The 20,224-nt window shown below is 39.7% G+C and overlaps 3 protein-coding genes and 2 long non-coding RNA genes across 11 annotated transcripts in view; 2 read left to right on the top strand and 3 right to left on the bottom strand.

Moving 5' to 3' along the window:
• The window catches only part of LOC146490535 (protein NLRC3-like), a 59,323-nt gene extending 54,836 nt beyond the window's left edge, over positions 1 to 4,487 (bottom strand). For 2 of the 5 annotated variants that reach the window (XM_085153054.1, XM_085153058.1), the window contains exons 1-7: positions 4,372 to 4,487; positions 4,189 to 4,287; positions 4,011 to 4,124; positions 3,642 to 3,743; positions 2,363 to 2,441; positions 2,015 to 2,201; positions 107 to 1,886 (exon numbers count right to left, since the gene is read on the bottom strand). In XM_085153054.1, coding sequence (XP_085009180.1) covers positions 107 to 1,886; positions 2,015 to 2,201; positions 2,363 to 2,441; positions 3,642 to 3,743; positions 4,011 to 4,124; positions 4,189 to 4,287; positions 4,372 to 4,460 — 2,450 coding nt within the window. In that variant the 5' untranslated portion in view covers positions 4,461 to 4,487. The remainder of the gene's footprint in view (positions 1 to 106; positions 1,887 to 2,014; positions 2,202 to 2,362; positions 2,442 to 3,641; positions 3,744 to 4,010; positions 4,125 to 4,188; positions 4,288 to 4,371) is intronic. The other 3 variants (XM_085153055.1, XM_085153057.1, XM_085153056.1) reach the window with 3 other exon arrangements.
• LOC146490533 (protein NLRC3-like) overlaps positions 1 to 13,867 on the bottom strand; it is a 133,633-nt gene extending 119,766 nt beyond the window's left edge. Inside the window, exon 1 of one of the 2 annotated variants that reach the window (XM_085153070.1) lies at positions 13,814 to 13,867. The gene's annotated coding sequence lies outside the window, so the exon portion shown is untranslated. Of the gene's footprint in view, positions 1 to 9,407; positions 9,500 to 13,813 lie in introns of those variants that run through there. The other variant, XM_085153067.1, reaches the window with a different exon arrangement.
• LOC146490534 (uncharacterized) lies at positions 3,652 to 4,506 on the top strand. The gene is made up of 2 exons (XR_014872715.1): positions 3,652 to 3,729; positions 4,274 to 4,506. It is a non-coding gene; the product is annotated as an uncharacterized LOC146490534 (long non-coding RNA).
• The window catches only part of LOC146490527 (uncharacterized), a 103,907-nt gene continuing 88,053 nt past the window's right edge, over positions 4,371 to 20,224 (bottom strand). For both annotated transcript variants that reach the window (XM_085153094.1, XM_085153093.1), the window contains 2 exons: positions 9,408 to 9,499; positions 4,371 to 4,503 (listed from right to left, as the gene is read on the bottom strand). The gene's annotated coding sequence lies outside the window, so the exon portion shown is untranslated. The remainder of the gene's footprint in view (positions 4,504 to 9,407; positions 9,500 to 20,224) is intronic.
• Positions 14,703 to 17,236, top strand: LOC146490532 (uncharacterized). Its single transcript, XR_014872709.1, has 2 exons — positions 14,703 to 15,062; positions 16,700 to 17,236. It is a non-coding gene; the product is annotated as an uncharacterized LOC146490532 (long non-coding RNA).

Raw genomic sequence — 20,224 nt, 5'->3', positions numbered from 1 at the left:
TGACTATTTTTTAATTTTTCTTAAAAGGCAGTGTTCTTTGAACTGAGCACCTCTGATTTATTTCCCATGATTTTAAGAATGAAGCGATGAGTTCATGTTTACTCACAGAGCTTTGTTGGAGGCTTTGACCACTGGCAGCAGCCTCAGAAGAGCCTCCTCTGAAGCAGAGTATTTCTTCAGGTCAAACACATCCAGATCTTTTTCTGATGACAGTAAGATGAAGACCAGAGCTGACCACTGAGCAGGAGACAGTTCATCTGTGGAGAGACTTCCTGATCTCAGGGACTGTTGGATCTCCTCCACTAGAGAACGATCATTCAGTTCATTCAGACAGTGGATCAGATTGATGCTTTTCTCTGCAGAGAGATTCTCACTGAGCTTCTCCTTGATATCCTTGACTGTTTCCTGATTGGTCTGTGAACTACTTCCTGTCTGTGTCAGCAGACCTCGTAGGAGACTCTGATTGGTCTGCAGTGAAAGACCCAGGAGGAAGCGGAGGAACAAGTCCAGGTGTCCATTTGGACTCTGTAAGGCCTTGTTCACAGCAGTCTGATGGAAAGATAGTTTAAACATCTTGGAGGTTGTTTGTTGTTGTTCCAGCAGATTTTTTCCAGAGTTGATGAAGGTCAGATGGACATGAAGAGCAGCCAGAAACTCCTGAACACTCAGATGGATGAAGCAGAACACCTTGTCCTGGTACAGTCCTCTCTCCTCTTTAAAGATCTGTGTGAACACTCCTGAGTACATTGAGGCTGCTCTGATATCGATGCCACACTCTGTCAGGTCTGATTCATAGAAGATCAGGTTTCCTTTCTGCAGCTGATCAAAACCCAGTTTTCCCAGAGACTCCATCATCTTCCTGCTCTCTGGACTCCAGTGTGGATCTGTCTCAGCTCCTCCATCATACTTGACCTTCTTCACTTTGGCCTGAACCACCAGGAAGTGGATGTACATCTCAGTCAGGGTCTTGGGCAGCTGTCCTCCCTCTCTGGTTTCCAGCACATCCTCCAGAACTGTAGCAGTGATCCAGCAGAAGACTGGGATGTGGCACATGATGTGGAGGCTTCGTGATGTCTTGATGTGGGAGATGATCCTGCTGGCCTGCTCCTCATCTATGAATCTCTTCCTGAAGTACTCCTCCTTCTGTGGGTCAGTGAACCCTCTGACCTCTGTCACCATGCCAACAAACCCAGGAGGGATCTGATTGGCTGCTGCAGGTCGTGTGGTTATCCAGAAGCGAGCAGAGGGAAGCAGTTTCCCCCTGATGAGGTTTATCAGCAGCACATCCACTGATGTGGACTTTCTAGGGTCAGTTAGGATTGTAGTTTTGTGGAAGTCCAGAGGAAGTCGACACTCATCCAGACCATCAAAGATGAACACAACCTGGAAGTCTTCAAAGCTGCAGATTCCTGCTTCTTTGGTTTCAGTAAAGAAGTGATGAACAAGTCCCACCAAGCTGAACTTTTCCTCTTTCAGCACATTCAGCTCTCTGAAAGTGAATGGAAACATGAACTGGATGTCCTGGTTGGCTTTGTCTTCAGCCCAGTCCAGGGTGTATTTCTGTGTTAAGACTGTTTTCCCAATGCCAGCCACTCCCTTTGTCAGCACTGTTCTGATTGGTTCATCTCTTCCAGGTGAGGCTTTAAAGATGTCTTCTTGTCTGATTGTTGTTTCTGGTCTGTGTGGTTTCCTGGATGCTGTTTCAATCTGTCTGACCTCATGTTCATCATTGACCTCTGCAGTCCCTCCCTCTGTGATGTAGAGCTCTGTGTAGATCTGATTCAGAGGGGTTGGGTTTCCTGCTTTAGCGATCCCCTCAAACACACACTGGAACTTCTTCTTCAGAGCAGATTTAAGGTTACGGTGACAAACTGCACCTTGAAGTTCTGAATGAGAAGAAAAATAAACACTCAATTCCAAAAAGAACTAATCTTTAAAACATGTTGCTCCATCTTCCATCTCTGGAAAATCTTCATTTATCCAGCAGCTTAAATCTTTAGATAAATCCTCTTACGTCTCTGCAGACGGTCAGCCAGCTCCTCCTGCTTCATTCTCCTCAGGAAGTCCACTGTGATCTTCACAAATGCCTCTCTGCTGCTGCTTCTCTGACTCTCTAAGCATTCTGGGTAATCTGGACTCAGAACCTTCTGGATCTTCTTCAGCTCGTTCTTCACAAAAGTGATGATGTTGTCCTCCAGCAGCTGGAACAGAATATTTATGAATGAGCCAATCAGACTGAAATCATGGAGCCAAACATCAGATCCATGTTGGACACACTGACAATCCACCGGTCTACAAAGAGCAGCATGGAGATGACTGTGAACAGAACAGATGTAACAGTAGTTGTTGTACATGTACAGACCATAAATATGGAGTCCAGCTGTGTTTGATGCTGCTGGGCAGACTGACCACTGGGAACCTCTGAGCTCTGCTGCTCCACTCTGTGGAGGAACCATGAAGGATTAGATCAACACAGGATAAAGATCCAGGAGTTTCTGCTCAAATAACTTCATCTGAATCAAGTCTGTCAAGTTTTAAACTCTCAGATCCTGAAGATATATTTTCTGTTTTCTATGAACTTTCTTTCATCAGTGATGGAAGTGATGATGTTGCAGAAGCTCAGAGGAAACTTTGAGACTTCATCAAACTGATAAATTCACTCACTGGAAGGTAAAACTGTGATGAACCATCAACTAATGTTCTCAGGAGGCCAAAGGTCCCTGAATGTAACTGTGCAGTAGATTCATCGAGTGTTTGAAACCTGACGACTTCCATATGTTTTCATTCTAACACAAGAAGTCCTTTTCTCATTGGTTTGATTTGAGTTTTCATTTGAGTTTTCTGAGTCTCGTATTTGGAGTAGAGTCTAATCAATGATCTGACAGAAGAACATTAATTACTATTTATTATAAATTATTATATATTATTATATATTAGTGCATACTTACCTTTTAGTATATATGTTTGTTACAAAGTTGTATTTACAGGAGAGAAGCTGAGTTAAAGACTGAAGAAAACTATTCAAAGTCTCTTTGAATTGAAGCGTTTAACATTCTTTGTGTTTATTCTGCATTTACTTCATTATATGGTGTAAACGTCTGTAATCCTCATGTAACAATAGGACAGACACACAATCATTTATCTCTTTGTCTCAAACACACACACGTGTATTCAAAGCCTCGATTTGTTCATATTTCATTTGTTGTGTTTTTATCTTCAGCGTTTTCAGTGTTGGTGCATTTACACCAAAAATGTTTCCATTGATGAATCAGATTGATTGAATGTGTTTCACACACATCCATACAAATCCCTCCCTGGTGGTCACATGACTCTATAACATAACAGGAGTCATGTGACAAGAGTTTCATGCTTTAAAATGTCAAAATGGTTGAATGTGGTGGAGTAAAAATGTGAGATATCAACTACTTTTCTTCAATATGAAATGTTTGCAGGGCCTGAAAGGGAGTGGACGCTCTGATCACTTCCTGTTTGCTGAAGTGGGTTTTCAGTTGTTTAAAAACCAAAGGCTTGTTTTAAAAGACAGTTTAAATGGGACTGAGGGAACGACGTGTTTGTACTGCAGTTTATATCCAACAACATCAAGCAGTTTAATCAAAGAGTTCATGTTACTAACAGCTCACCTCTCTGCAGCAGACACAGGCTGGACTTTAAAATTAATGAAGCGATCTTTAGACCGGTCACTCTGTAAGGACACAGAGCTGGGTGGAGGTCCAGGCTGGTTCCTGTGAAAAACCATCATGGACATGTTAACAAGCAGCATCACGTGGCACAAACACTTTGTGTTCCTGTCATCTGCAAGCAACAGGAAGTTAATTAATAAAAGCGGGATGGAGACGTGACTGTGATGGTCCAAATGTGTCTTAAACCAGATGAAATGACAGCTGAGCCTGTGTGTCCTTTGAGACACTGCTCTCCTACAGAGATGCATTTTAGAAACCAGGAAACATCAAATCATTTAAATCAGAGAGTTCATGTTACAAACAGCTCACCTCTCTGCAGCAGACACAGGCTGGGATTTAAAATTAATGGGGTGATGTTTAGACCGGTCACTCTTTAAGGACACAGAGCTGGGTGGAGGTCCAGGTTTGAGTCTCTGATGGATCCTGAAAAAGTTATAAATCTTCAGTAAAATTCTCATCACATATCATATTATTGGTGTTAGCTTACCTTTTCTCAGCTGACTGTCTTTGCTCAAATCTCTTAATGACATCTTTGACTGAGTTACTTTCATAGGACCCAGAGCTGGGTGGAGGTCCAGGCTGGTTCCTGTGAATAATGATGGAGCAGTGATGTGAGTGCTGAGCTGTGACATGGAGAAGAGTCATGGACAGTTAGAGATGGTCATCTCACCTCTGAGCTTTGGTCTGGCTCTCATGTTCCCCACACAGAGTGCTTTTAGAGGGAGGGACTCCCTCCTCTCTGTCCTCACACTGATCCATGCTGCTCAATTCACATCAGCTCACACACACTTTCTACCTTCACCTGCAGAGGAAACACAAATCATTCATGTGCACATCAGCTGAAATCCTCTATAACAAGGCGAACTGAACCTTGTGCTACATTAATATAATAATAAAATAATGTTAGCACTTGGGAATAGAAACTTTGTTACAGTCTAAATTTTAATTCTAATCAATACTCAGCTTGACCATTGTTGTGTACGTCACAAGCAGAGAAACATAAAGGTAAGAAAAGCTGTATTTTGTTGCCTAAATTGTAGAGGGTGACCTTGCCTCTGCACCTAAACAGAAAAATGAGAACAGTCAGACATAAAGTGGAATTCAGCAGGTGGAAGAAGCCTAAGATGTAACCTGACTCTGACCATGAACACTACAGTCACTGTACTGCACTCCAGCACAGTAAATCCACAGCACCGCAACCTGACCTGTAGAGTGTTTGAATAACACAAAGGTCATTTACCTCAGTTTGTTCTGTGGGACATTTCACAATAAAACAAAATCATCAAATACAAATATCTGATTCAACAATGATCAGATAGAAATTACATGTAAAGTCTATTAATGTCTATAAAACTTGTCCTTCACTCTCTTCTAATATGCCTACATGCTTATATAGGGTTAAACCTGTGGTTGCATTGTGCATTTAGTTGCAACTCATAACTTCAGCATCTGTATTAGAAATAACAGACGGCTTTTTTTGTTGTTTCGGCTTTTTTGTTGTTTGGGGTTTTTTGGGGGCTTTTTTTGTTGTTTGGGGTTTTTTGGGGGCTTTTTTTTGGGGGGGGGGCTTTGTTGTGAAAAATATATCTGTAATCACTTTGATTTTTCTTTTGAAGTTTAAAATAGATCAGTGCTAAAATCATGACAATATGAAACACATTTAATGTTTATTAATGGATACAAGACTTAAATGAACATATCACTAGAACCCCGTGTAATAACCTCCACGTTTTACAAAAACCTGCCTATTTATGCAGTTTGTTAACAAACGTTTTATCAACATTAACCTTTATATTGAACTTAAACCTGTCTTCAGTTGGATTTGTGATTATTTTCAAGTTTCAGCATTTTTAAATGATCAGCATCCAAAATCGCATCATCATATTCACTTCTGTTTACGCAGGCATTTTAACATCCACAGAATTTGTAGATCAAGTTTGTTTGTTAAACTCCTGCATGCTTTTGTTTTGTTCCTGGTACTTTTAAAGGTCTTTCTTATTGTCAGTGCTGCACATGTGGATTTCATTCATCGCACTTGTTTTGACTTCTGAGTGTAGAGTCTATAAAAACTAATTTAAAGCTTTTTTCCCTCCAGCTTCTCTGTTATTGTCATCAGTCGGCCACGCTCACACAAATCCACCTAATATGAAGTTAATTAAATAATAAAAGGACTATGAATTATTGACATTTTAGTCCCTGTTGTTTTTAAACCTGTATTACTGCGCTATAAATTAATCATTATACTGTTTTGTTATAAGCTCAGTGATTCCAGCAGCTTCTCTGGGTTATTTCCATCAATTTAGACTCAATTTAGACAGTCAGCTATTACATTTGTTTAGATATTCCACTTTCTGTACTCCAGATTCATCAGTTTCTGTGTTTATCAAAATCTTTAACCAAACTAAAGATATCTGTGAAATGGACGGTATATTCAGTTCATGTAAATATATCTGCATTTACTCCAGGTGACATCACTCCAGTTGTTTTGATGGTGGCTCCTAATATTTAACCTACTCTTTCACAGAAGAGCTGCCTAATCGCTGAGTAACTTTGTTTCTTTTTTGATTCAGGTTTACTTGAGTGCACATGTATTTTGGGTTTAGTCAGTGAAGTAACTTTATGTAATTCAAAGTTCAATTAATTTTTATTTTATTCCAGTTCATCTGTTAATCCCCCCCCTCTCTTTAAATCAGTTTGCTTCTGATTGCTCCTCTGTTACTTCTACAAACAGTATCTGCTGCTTAGGGCCACCACTTCCTCCACGTGTCGCTGCGGAGATTCAGAAAATGAATCTGAACCTGAAAAACAGATTTTCTATGTGTTTTATTGGAAATCTTTGTTTCTTATATTTTCTCCCCTGACATGTAGATCTGTACTGTATTAGAGTTCATAGCGGGAACAAAGATCCCAGCATGATTTCTCTGTTTGGGAAATCTTCCAGTTATTTCCTTGAACCTGGTTAGTGAACTGAGTCAGTGCTAGACTGTATAAATGCTGTTTCACTGGATGCTACCACATAAAACACATTTAGCAGCTCACCATTCTCTAAGGCTACGTTCACTCTGCAGGTCTTGATGCTCAATTCAGATTTTTTGATCAAATCCGATTGTTTTGTCTGCTTGTTCACACTACAAATAAAATGTGACAGCAAACGCGCTCTAGTGTGAACGCTCAAAGCAGCCGCATGCACAAAAGAAGACGCCACACACAACGCGCTCTGTTTAGACCCAGAGCAACAGTATTGTTTGACTGATGGCCCTTAATATAAAGACTTCGGACTTCACGTTTCCCACTTTTGCTTTAAGTTATAAAGTTATTTTGTTATCTACATTTGGCCTAATAATGATCCTTATTGCTGTTTTAGAGGAGCGCTGCTTCAAAGGATAGTTGCAGATTTCTGTCAGAATCTGCAGATTATACAGAACAAATAAAATGTTCACGTTTCTCCAACGTTGTCTCGTGTCAGTGACGTAAAAGACGGATTTAAAGTGACATGACCATCAAACAGCAGCTTTCTAAAACATCAGATATGTATCAGATTCAGGACCACATATGAAAGTGACCCAGATCAGATTTGAAAATATCAGATTTGTGCCGTTCACACTGTCACCATGATGGATTTGGGTCACATAGGGTCAAAAAAGTCAGATTTGATGCGCTTTCGCCTGCAGTGTGAACGTAGCCTAATATGGAGAACACCAGATCTGCAGCAGGGTTTGGATTTTTGTCGTTTTATCTTGATGGCATGTGAACAAGGTTTTTGTTTGATTGTTTGTTTGTTTTAAATCAGCTAACTTGTGGAGAAACTAGAAAGAAAAACTTCTAAAGATCCTCAAACACAGTCCGATCAGAAGAAGTGGGTCCTGAGCATTAAAGTCAGCATTAGCTCTCTGCTCTGTCTTACATCATTTTCATGAAAAGATATTTTAATGATTTTGGTGTTTTCAGCCAAGGAAACCATGTCCATGAACATTTATAGCACCAAAATAGAAAAACTAGTAGCTGCATGCAGCATAGTTTCAGTTTTCAGAACACCTGATCTCAGTGATGCACCAATGGTAACAACACTCATTTAACAGAGCTGTATAAAGGCTAAGAGACATCAGGGGTTTGATTTAGATCATACATTTGATTTATTTTATGTCATGACATAAAATAAATTTGTTTTATGTCAAGTAAATTAAAATATCTCACTTCCTGTTCTGTTCTATCAACTCCATCAGTTTCTGTGATGCCTCAGTGATCAGCCATCAGCAGAAGAATGTTTAACTTCCTCATGTTTAAGTGCGTCACACTATGCCTGTGTTTGAACATTAAACATGTTATTACATGTAACTTTACTGTGCGCTGTTTCTTCTGTTTTTGAATCAAGTCTTCTGTTTTTCATGAATAAACGAGTCCTTGTTAAAGATGTTAAAGGAAAGCATCAGCAGTCAGGAACAGATGGCTTCGAGCCCTCTGCTGACCAGGAGCAGCACAAGGTCTTAGACAGACTCAGACCTGATCTTCTGGACACAACCGTCTGATTCTTGTTAAAAAAGTTCAGATCTTTCTATCTGAACATTTCCCACACAGGTAAGAATTCACAAAGGACCAAACAACTAATTACTTTTGTCCCTTGAACAGTTCATTTGTGTTTAATTTGAAACAGATCAAACACTAGTATCAGGCTTGCGTTCTGCACTTTATATCTTACACATCTTCAGTTATGGAGTGAGAGGTTTAAATGCGTTTGAGGCTGTGAGACTTTGCTCTTACATTAAAGTCATGATTTACTGAGAATTCATCACAACAAACAGAATCGTAACATGCATCAGTTCAACTATTTAACTCATCTAAATGTACCATTAAGTGACTGGATAAATGTATTTAATACAAGAGTAACCTGGTTCGTTGGCAAAGGTTTGTAGCTAAATTCAGGGCAACAAACTTAAATACAATCAAGTGACTCTTCATTCAGACTGAAAATAGTTCAAAAAGGACAAAGTTCAAAGTGTTCAACAAAAAATTGCAAAGACTTCAATGGGATGGCAACACACAGACACAAGAGACACACTGTGACCAACTAACAGTGATTAAAATCTTCAAACACTAAAAGAAGTCAGACTCAGGTCCCTGATTAAAACACAATAAACACAAAACCCTCAGAGTGTGACAGCAGCAATCAATGTGTTCATCACAATAGAAAGACACAGAAAAGCAGAAGAGTCCAAATCTATTTTTAAACTTGTGTATTTTAAACTTGCAAACTCCATATGCAGATATTATCAGCACACACAGCATTTAAAACATGAATCTTATGTCTGATTGACTTTGCAGTGACCCTGAACTAAACTGAGCTGCTTTGTTTTGTGTTTTTTCACTTCAGTAAAACCTGAATGCCAACTTCTTAACAACAAACTGATTTGATCTCTTTGTCCTTGTTTAAAGGGAAACACAATGTTACATGACGATACTGATTAGTGTCAGTTGGGTCTAAAGTTACACACAGAACCATTTAAACTGTTGATCACAGTAACAAATGTTTAAGTGCAGAGTAACTGACTGATAATCAGTGTGGATTCCAATCAATCAATAATCTATAATCATGTGTCTTCAAACACAAGCGATCCAAAGTGTGTCCTGAAATAAGAGCTGAACATCTGGTCCAAACATCACAGAGCAGAAACAAACAAACTGTTAAAGGAGGAAACAACACAAACGTACAGTTTCTTCAAACACCAACAACAAGCTCCACAGCTGGACACCAAACACAGAAACCCAGGTGAGCTGCTTCCTGGAAGGAGGCGGGACTCCACCTGAAGTAGGACAGCAGTCAGATTTTCACATTAAGAGCATGCTATTCTCTAGTTAATTTAAGATTTGGCTCATTCCTTCTCATTGCCACTTCAAGGTACTAACACTTATTTCATGTGGGAAAGCGCCCTTAACCCCTTCAAAGTTTATACGTCACAGTTCTTTAATACGTCGGCTCAACTGTCAACAACGTTGAGTCCAGATGTGTGGACAGCTTTGTGCTTCCTCAAACCTTTGTTCAAGTTCAATACAGTGCTCCCTCATTATAACGCGGTTGTACAAAAGCCAGTTGGCAGAACTGACGAACAGAGCCACATCTGCCGAGTAAATATATCAGTATACAGCTGCCAAATAGCCAATGAGCGGGAAGGCAACCCATCCTCTTCACCAATCAGAAGACACAATTCTACCTCATCGTTACGCTTCGACGCAGAGAGTTCGGTCAGAGCTGCAGGTGGGGAGAGTCAGCAGAGGTGTGCGTCCATGAGACTGTAAGTTTCTGTGTTTTATCCTGTTTGTTCTTTGCTGCGGCCATTATCCTCCTTTGTTTAAATCCTTGGCGCACACTTAGTTTACCGAATGTTACTGTCATTTACTGCGAAGCAGCCTCTGCCAGGCGCTCATTATGGGACCGTCACTAATTTCTCATGTTGGCACTTGTGTAAAGTGCCTAGTTAGGATTTATGTAAATAGTTGTGACGGAGTTACACCGTCCTGGGCCGCAGACAGCTGATCTGGGCGCATACACGCACCACCACCATTAGTTTCTACAATTACTGTGAATGACGTGTTTGTACTGCCATTTATATCCAACAACATCAAGCAGTTAAATCAGAGAGTTCATGTTACTAACAGCTCAGCTCTCTGCAGCAGACAGAGGCTGGACTTTAAAATCAATGAAGATCTTTAGACGCGTCACTCTTTAAGGACACACAGCTGGGTTCAGGTCCAGCAGGTCTCCCATAGATCCTGTTAGAGAAGAAAATGTGTTTTTCATTTGCAGGCACAGAAGCTATTGAAGACTAAGCACACCTTCATTATCCTAAAGAGAAACTGGTTTGCAGGCTAAACATAAGCAGTGTAAGTCTCTGCAATGTAAGAACAGAGATAAACACTGTCATTTACACTGTTCAGGATTATGGTCGTACTGTGAGCAGCTGGAGTTTAAATGTATTGTATTATATGTATGTAAGAATTCCTCTGGGTTATTCAAAGAAAAGGCTGAGGATGAGTTGGTTAGAGCACAGAGTTTAAATACATGGACTGAACCATGTGACCTTTACAGACAGCTGGGACCAGAGTCTAGCTTTGCATGAACAGTTTCTAACTGGAAGCTGTAAAATAACAGATCAAAGACCAGTGAGGGTTTGAACTGTTGAAATAGAGACAGAAATAGAAACAACATTTCCAGCGCACATTAATTTATGCATCACAATCCCAGGATATACAAAAAAAAGCAAAGAGAAATCTCTCTTCCTGTCCAGTTCAGGTTTGGCTTTAATCCGGATCTGCGTCAGCAACATGTATGGCTGGATTATTTTCCTTTAGGGTTAACTTAGATTTTTAAGTTGATCAGTTCTAATATCTTAATGTAACTAGGTGCAGTTCAGATTAATGCAACCCTTTCACTCACTGGACCTACAGAGTGATCATTTAGGAACGTTCAGTGACACCTAAATGAGTTACCGGTCCAATGCCAACAAAGTGATTGGAATTAGTGCTAGAGGCACAAAATCAAGTTTCCATAAAACTCAGAGAGAAACTATTCAAACTGACAATTTGTAATCAGGTCTTGCGATAAGCCCTCAGAGATTATGGTCCTATTAAAATCTTTCTTTCTTAAATGGGAGGTGATCCAGCGTTAACAAAGAGGGTGGAAGCTGTGCTAGGGCTGTCTCGAGACAGTCGAGGATTTTCAATGAGAAGATCTCTAATTGGTATAAAAACCTGGCTTGTCGGCAAAATGACGCAAAATACACTCTCTAGTTTTTACCTATCAGTGCTTCAACAGCAGATTTGGTAAAGAAAACAAGGGAACAAGGTGCTAAATGACAGTATAGAAAAAAAACTTTGACTCAGGTCTAAATAAAAACCCAAACAAATCAGATTTTAGCTACAAGGACTAAAGTTTACGTCATTACTCTCTTATTCTTTTCCCTTGTCCAGCTTTCTCTTGCTTGCTCTCTTCTACTGCTTTTCCCCTCCCACTAGTGAGTGGGACTCTGGTTACAGGATGGATGGGAAGCTTGAAACAGACATGTTGACACTGTGCCAAGCTTCCCAAGCGCAGATGTTTCGAAACACTGAACCACACAGTGTTTTGAACCACACTGCTCAGAAGTTTGGTGTAAAACAACCAGGTGGCCTGACCCTGACTACACAAGGCTTTAGTGCCCCAGTTTCAACAAGTTGCATAGCTGCTGCTTCTCGTCATTGCCGGGCACAAGGATTCCTATTCTTTAATAACCAGACTCTATTGTAATTACTGACATAATGTTTTTGATACTATCACTTCTATTTATTACAGAGAGAAAGTGAGAGACAGAGACTAATGACTGAGAACCATTAACTCATATTAGCAGAGAGAGAGTGGCACACTGAGCTCTATAATAATTAAAATATCTCAATAAAAACGGCGTCTGCTTGTGGACGCACAGGTAAGACTTGCTTGTAAAAAGCTCACCAGTCTGATCACCTGAGTTTATTCCAAATAATCATTGCACTAACAGAGAAATGCTTCTCATCCTTGTTCTAAGCAAAGGTTTTGGGATAACCAGCAGAGCCTCTGCTGGGGACCTCAGATTATAATTAGGTTATGAATATTATGAATGGATTATGAATAATATGTGACAAGATCTGATTCCAGAGCATGATGATGGGTTACAAAAATCTAACCTAGAGAAAATCTAACATGTATATCACCATCTTTAATGTCTTTTGGATAGACCGTGCTGATGTAACTGAGTCTTCTACACGGCATAAAACAAGACTGATTCCAGATCAGGCGGTTGTCAAATGTGAAGTGGGGACGTTTAGAAAATTGGTTCATCTTCAGGGACAAAGCACTCAAGTGTTGAATATGGGTTAGCTGCAATAGGGCAGGAATAATGACAACGGTTTGATCTGTATTTAGCTACAAGATGTTTTGTGCCATCTAGGATTTAATATTATGGATGTGGTCATTCAATGTGCTGAGTTAGGGTCACAAATCATTCATGTGCACATCAGCTGAAATCCTCCTTTCCATCATGTGTGCTGTCCAAATATCAGCTGCTTCTTTCCTGCTTCATCTCAGTGTCAGCTGAGAGAATGACAAACCCACTACGTGTCAACATTTGATGGATGATGACACAGAAATATAAAATGATATTGACCTAAATCTGTCCTGATGATAATGAGAAGCTTTGATGAGTTGTGACTGTCTGAGGTGTTACTAGGATGTAGAAACACTGGAGCTCAGCCCTGAAATCTTTGCTGTTTTCACTTGATAACAGCAGCTGTTTAAAGTTACTGAGTGTGTTTGACAGTAAAGTGAATGTAAATGTGAGACACTGTGTGCTCACAGCTAAAGGCTGCAGTCAGCTGTGTTAGAGCCTCTTTCACACAATGATCCTTTAATAAACACTCAGAGCTCCATGTTGATGAAGCAGTCATGTGTGAGCTTGTGTGCTGACATGTTGACAGTTTGACTTCAGCTTTTACTGAAGAAAATCCACAGAAGGCTGAAAGTGAAGCATCACTTCCTGTTTGAGGAGAGCCGACAGTCTGTTTACACGTCATGTCTGAGTTACAGCTGGAATAAATGATCATTTGCAAAGTCTGCTGCTCTTTCTGTAACCATCTGACCATCAACTAACTCTGTGCTGCTGCTGCTGCTCTCATTCACAAAGTGCTCAATTACATTTTTAACTCGTGTCTTTAAGAGCTCTTAGTGTTAGCTTAGCGTTAGCTTAGTGTTAGCTTAGTGTTAGCTTAGCGTTAGCATGCTGTGTGGCTAGCTTAGCATCAGAGCTCTGCAGGTGTCTCGTGTGTAAATATTAATCACAGTGACAGTAAAGGAGGTAAAGGGCTGTGACGTCATCACGTACGCTGCGTCCTCTGTGGGCTCTGAGTGAACTCACAAAGTACAAACTACAAGTACACAAACACGAACGTGCAGCTGATGTTAGCCAGGAAAACATTACACACTGACTTTAATGGAGAGACCGGAAATACAAACACACACAGTTTGTTGTGTGAAGAAATCAAACATGAGCTGAACAAACAGTAAAGTTCCTAAAGACAAACTGTTAAAGGAGGAAACAAAGCAAACTTACAGCTTCTTCACACACCAACAACAAGCTCCACTCCACACCTGGACACTAAACACGGACACACAGGTGAGCTGCTTCCTGGAAGGAGGCGGGGCTCCACCTGAAACTCAGCACAGGTGGGAGGGGCTCAGCTCTGTGTGTGCTGATGTGTTAACTTTAAAAATATGTCGTCTGACTGCTCAGACTGAGTCAGAGTAAAGTTCACATGCTGACGTGTGGAGACATGAAACCTTGTTGTAGCTGCAGGTGTGAACACACTGATCCCAGATCTACGGTGGCTGGGAAGTGCAAAGCGCAACAAATTAAAAAACTGCAACAAATTAAAAATCCACAACAAATTAAAAATCCGCAACAAATTAAAAATCCGCAACAAATTAAAAATCCGCAACAAATTAAAAAACCGCAACAAATTAAAAATCCACAACAAATTAAAAAACCGCAACAAATTAAAAATCCACAACAAATTAAAAATCCACAACAAATTAAAAAACCACAACAAATTAAAAAACCACAACAAATTAAAAAACCGCAACAAATTAAAAATCCACAACAAATTAAAAAACCGCAACAAATTAAAAATCCACAACAAATTAAAAATCCACAACAAATTAAAAAACCACAACAAATTAAAAAACCACAACAAATTAAAAAACCGCAACAAATTAAAAATCCACAACAAATTAAAAAACCGCAACAAATTAAAAATCCACAACAAATTAAAAATCCACAACAAATTAAAAAACCACAACAAATTAAAAAACCACAACAAATTAAAAAACCGCAACAAATTAAAAATCCACAACAAATTAAAAAACCGCAACAAATTAAAAATCCACAACAAATTAAAAATCCACAACAAATTAAAAAACCACAACAAATTAAAAAACCTAATAGGGCTTTTGGAGACTGATGTCACGAGAGGGGCGTGGCCAGGATTTTTGGTTGAGGCGCCATGTTTCTGGGCCGAACAAAGCGCTAGCGAAAGAGGAGCGAAAGTACACGGATAACACCAGCTGTGGTTCGTACTTGCTGTGCGGTCGGTTGTGAAGTTAGATCGCACGACCGGCAAGGGAATAAGGTTGAAATGGTTTATCTTTTCATTATTTCCCCACCTGGAAGCAACATGAGGTAGCTCATGTATCGGATGTTACCAAAAGAAGGCGTCTAGTCTGGATAGCAGCTGTGAGACGAGCTGATATCTCTTCTTTTCCATCTCCAAATATCTGTTGGTGCTCCAGACATTTTCATTCCGGTAAGTTATAGATATGTTCATATCACTCTTTATCTGGTCTTTTAAGTCACGATCACTGTGGCATCACTGAGTGTTGAAAAACTAAAGTCTTTCATCTGTAATAAAATGATCAGCGTTCTGCTCTACCATGTGTAATAATTGAGTTTATCATCCAGGCATCCATGAAAACGAAATTAGCAGGAAGTTAGCTCGCTAGATTCCATCTAAATACAATATAGCATGTCCTAACTGAGGGGTTTTGGAAACAAATTCAAACGTACAGCTCTGCTATCACTTCCAACATAAATGAAGACAGAAAACTAAACAGCAGTGACGTTTGTAGGGTACTGTGAGTAAAATGCGTTTGATTTTCCCCCGAACATTCAAATTAGTGCAATCATAAATTCATTCACGAGGGACAAATTGCAGGGAGAGCGTGTGGAGGCTCTGGCTATGTTCACACTGCACGCGAAAGCGCATCAAATCGGACTTTTTTGACCGTATGCGACCCATATCCAATCATGGTATGACAGTGTAAAAACAGCACAAATCCGATATTTTCAAATCCGATCTGGGTCACTTTCGTATGTGGTACTGAATCCGATACATATCTGATGTTTTAGAAAGCAACTGCTGATTGAATGGTCATGTCGCATTGAATCCGTCTTTTATGTCACTGACACGAAACATATGCCAATTATCAGCGCTGGAGAAGCGTCCGAGAAGACACTGAGAACACATGAGCGCTTCGTGTCCATCCCGTGTAGATGTTAGTGAAACTGTTGGGAAGACAACATGAACATTTTATTTATACTGTATAATCTGCAGATTCTGACAGAAATCTGCAACTATCCTTTGAAGCACCGCTCCTCTCTAAAACGGCAATAAGGATAATTATTGGGCCATATGTAAATAACAAAATAACTTAAAGCAAAGTCTGAAACAAGTCTTTATATTAAGGGCCATCAGTCAAACAATACTGTTTGGTCTGGGTCTAAACAGAGCGTGTCGCGTGTGACATCAGCTTTTGCATATGCGGGCCACTTTGAGGGTTCACAAAGGAGCGCGTTTGCTGTCACATTTTATTTGTAGTGTGAACAAGCAGACAAAAAATCGGAATTGAGCATTAAGACCTGCAGTGTGAACATAGCCATAGTGAGTTCAGTGCATTGATGTGCCATTGTCCTGAAGGATTTAGTTATTCTCAGTGGTTAAAGAAATTGCAATTATTTATTCATATTTATTAGAAATAATCCTAATTACATATCTTGCTTCCATGTTTGTGTCCTGTGTCACAAAAAATACATTTTTTACTATAATACATTGATTAATGACCTACAGAATCTCCTTATCATATTACGTGTCCATGATTGTCACCTAAAGTCAAACTTTATGCTTTCTCCATCTTGAAAGTGATGACATACTTTAGTTTCATTTTCTGAAGGCAGGTTTCTGAGAGAGAACAGGCAGATTTGGAATATAACATGCAGGGTTCTATAGATGGATACATAAAAAAATGAAAAATTAAATGTATGTGCTAACTTTCTAAACACTTTCCAATCCATTTATCATAAATGTAACAAAGTAGATAAAAACACATTTATGTCGGCCTTGGCTCATTAGAGTCTTTGTCTTTAAATTAACTTTGTGTGTTTCAGGTCCTGCACTCTCAAAGACTGAATGAACCAGCATTACAGCCATGGGTCATTGTGAGCATGACAGGGAAGGTTGAAGCCGCCCACTGCACCTGTATGGCCGGAGTCGTGGAGACCTGCAGCCATGTCGCTGTTCTTCTTTTTAAAGTAGAAGCAACAGTACGGATCTGTGGCACAAGGGCTGTTACAGATAAACCTGCATACTGGGTTTTGCTGGGTAATATGACCAAGATACAGCCAGAGGTTGGCCATAAGATAGACTTCTCCTCTTCAGCTGCCCAAAAACGGCTCTGGATCAAAACATAAACAGACCATCCATATTGAAAGGTAAAAGGAGCCGTCCTCAAAATAGAAAAATCCCACCTGCTACTGTGGAGGAGTTGTCACTGCTATAATGCCATAATGTTTTATCTAGGGGTCTAGATTTATGCCTGTAGTGCACTGCCATGTAAATAATTTGCATTTACTGAATATGTACTGACTGAGTACCACTGTTCAAAAGTTCAATAAAGAAACAAACTAATTTTTGCCTCTTTTTTATTATAGAACATCACATCAGTTACAATGTAGAATCCATGTCATTTATAGTTTATAAAAGACAAAATGTTTACACAAAATCATGACAGCATTTACACGATATCACCCACTATTATACTACTTAATTTACTATCAATTACTTCAATTTATCTTCTGAAAAATTACCGCTATCTATACAGCACAAGACTTAAGAATATTTAACAGGAGCAAGTTTCATTTTTCCCTGGTTTTACTACCACACTGTTCACCAAAACGGCAGCAAACCTTCACCATCTTATCCAGAAGGGTCACCTCTTCACCCTCACATGGAAGAAGTAATCTGATTGGCATGGTGGTTTGTTTGAAGCAGGTCCCTTGTGTAGCGCTGGAACCCAGTCACGATGTTTCATCCATTTCATAGGCTGGTTTGCTGCAATAATGCCAAATAATTAACAAGGCTATAAATAGAACATAGTTCTGCAAAATCACTCATTAGGATGTTTTTTTCTAATTTGCTATGACCTCAGAGTGCATCGAAAAGAAAACTAATAGGCAATCTGGTCTTTAAGTGATGGCGTGACAAATCCTGCTTCCAGGCCTAAAGTAGTCTGCGTTTAATATGGGTTTTGTGTTGTTAACATGTTTAATGTTTTGTATTGTCTTCTATTTAATCTCAAACTCCTAAAAACAGTAAGTGATCACTGTTGGCCTCCCTCTGCTTCTATCACCACTAATCATTTGAAAGCTCAGTTTTTAAAACCTTACGATGTAGCTACAGCCCAGCCCATGCAGCAGTATATGAATGACTAATCCTATTCATCCTTGTGGATGGATTATCTCAGTTCTCCTGGCTGAAGTTTGGTCCGTTTACAGCATCCTGCCATGCGATTCCTGACCACCGAGAATCCTCACGATAACTTTTATCAAGTGGAAAAAGTTAGTGTGTTTATATTATGCTCACATAGCTGTGTCGCTAGCGGTCACGTAGCACATCATTATACACCAGCTAGCCAAACTTCAGTAACCCTACAAACGTCACTGCTGTTTAGTTTTCTGTCTTCATTTATGTTGGAAGTGATAGCAGAGCTGTACGTTTGAATTTGTTTCCAAAACCCCTCAGTCAAGACATGCTATATTGTATTTAGATGGAATCTAGCGAGCTAACTTCCTGCTAATTTCGTTTTCATGGATGCCTGGATGATAAACTCAATTATTACACATGGTAGAGCAGAACGCTGATCATTTTATTACAGATGAAAGACTTTAGTTTTTCAACACTGATGCCACAATGATCGTGTGATTTATGGACCTGCAGCAGAGTTTGAGCCAAGACACGGCTAGTGATGTCAGACTTAAAAGACCAGATAAAGAGTGATATGAACATATCTATAACTTACCGGAATGAAAATGTCTGGAGCACCAACAGATATTTGGAGATGGAAAAGAAGAGATATCAGCTCGTCTCACAGCTGCTATCCAGACTAGACGCCTTCTTTTGGTAACATCCGATACATGAGCTACCTCATGTTGCTTCCAGGTGGGGAAATAATGAAAAGATAAACCATTTCAACCTTATTCCCTTGCCGGTCGTGTGATCTAACTTTACAACCGACCGCACAGCAAGTACGAACCATAGCTGGTGTTATCCGTGTACTTTCGCTCCTCTTTCGCTAGCGTTTTGTTCGGCCCAGAAACATGGCGCCTCAACCAAAAATCCTGGCCACGCCCCTCTCGTGACATCAGTCTCCAAAAGCCCTATTAGGCTAATCGTTGTGTCACTTCCGGTATTTCAGACAATCCCTTTCCGTCAAGGATTTTTAATTTGTTGCGGTTTTTTAATTTGTTGCGGTTTTTTAATTTGTTGTGGATTTTTAATTTGTTGCGGTTTTTTAATTTGTTGTGGATTTTTAATTTGTTGTGGATTTTTAATTTGTTGCGGTTTTTTAATTTGTTGTGGATTTTTAATTTGTTGCGGTTTTTTAATTTGTTGCGGATTTTTAATTTGTTGTGGTTTTTTAATTTGTTGTGGATTTTTAATTTGTTGCCGTTTTTTAATTTGTTGCGGATTTTTAATTTGTTGTGGATTTTTTATTTGTTGCGGATTTTTAATTTGTTGCGCTTTTTTAATTTGTTGCGCTTTTTTAATTTGTTGCGCTTTGCACTTCCCAGCCACCGTACAGATCAGCTCTGCTGTATTTGTAACATGAACATTTCTGCTGCAAAGCTTCAAATGTTCAGCATGTTTCTCTGTTTCCAGTCTATAGATCCAGTCACACTTTCTACCTTCACCTGTGCAGGAAAGACTGAGAGCAGAGCTGAAACCAAGCGTCCAATCAGTGAGCAGCATCAACACCTGAGCTTCATTCAGACTCTGTTATGTTATCATTGAAGATGTTGTGTGAATGAAATGATGTAAATATCCAAACAACTTCTTGTATGAAGCAGTCACTGATACACTACTGTGTCGCTGACACACACTGTGCAAGGTCACTTCCTGTGTTTGCTCTTAGAAACATGGCTGTACAGTGTTGTATGTGAGCAGCACACAGCCATACGTCAGCACATCTTCTACATTTACACAGTCAGGCTGTATTAGCAGAACAAAGAAACGCTGTGGATGCTCCTCATTTGAACAAATGTCACTCTGATCCAAAACAAACAGGAAAATGCATCAATACAGAAGATGACAGAGCCAATCAGAAATGTGCATATTACTGCTCAGAGCTGCAGCTTCACTCAACAACTTGTCATATCCAGATTGTTGACACGAGTGATGAAAGGTGTGCTTGTGTTCTCAGAGCTCTGCTTTTTAAACTGGAGCTTATTCCTTCTTCTGATTGGTCGATCTGTGAGCGACTTCCACAACAATGAAATACAGTCAGACTGAGATCCACCACAACTCACAGCTCATCTTTACTACAATCATGTTTTTCAGTCCCATCAGGAAAAGTTTGGGATCCAATAAGATCCACTTAGAGTGGATGTTTCCACTCAGTGTTCCAACATCTTCCA

Source organism: Neolamprologus multifasciatus, unplaced genomic scaffold (assembly GCF_963576455.1).
Source record: "Neolamprologus multifasciatus unplaced genomic scaffold, fNeoMul1.2 chr03_unloc_1, whole genome shotgun sequence".
Classification (NCBI taxonomy): Eukaryota; Metazoa; Chordata; class Actinopteri; order Cichliformes; family Cichlidae; genus Neolamprologus; species Neolamprologus multifasciatus.
This window is presented reverse-complemented; position numbering and strand designations above follow the sequence as displayed.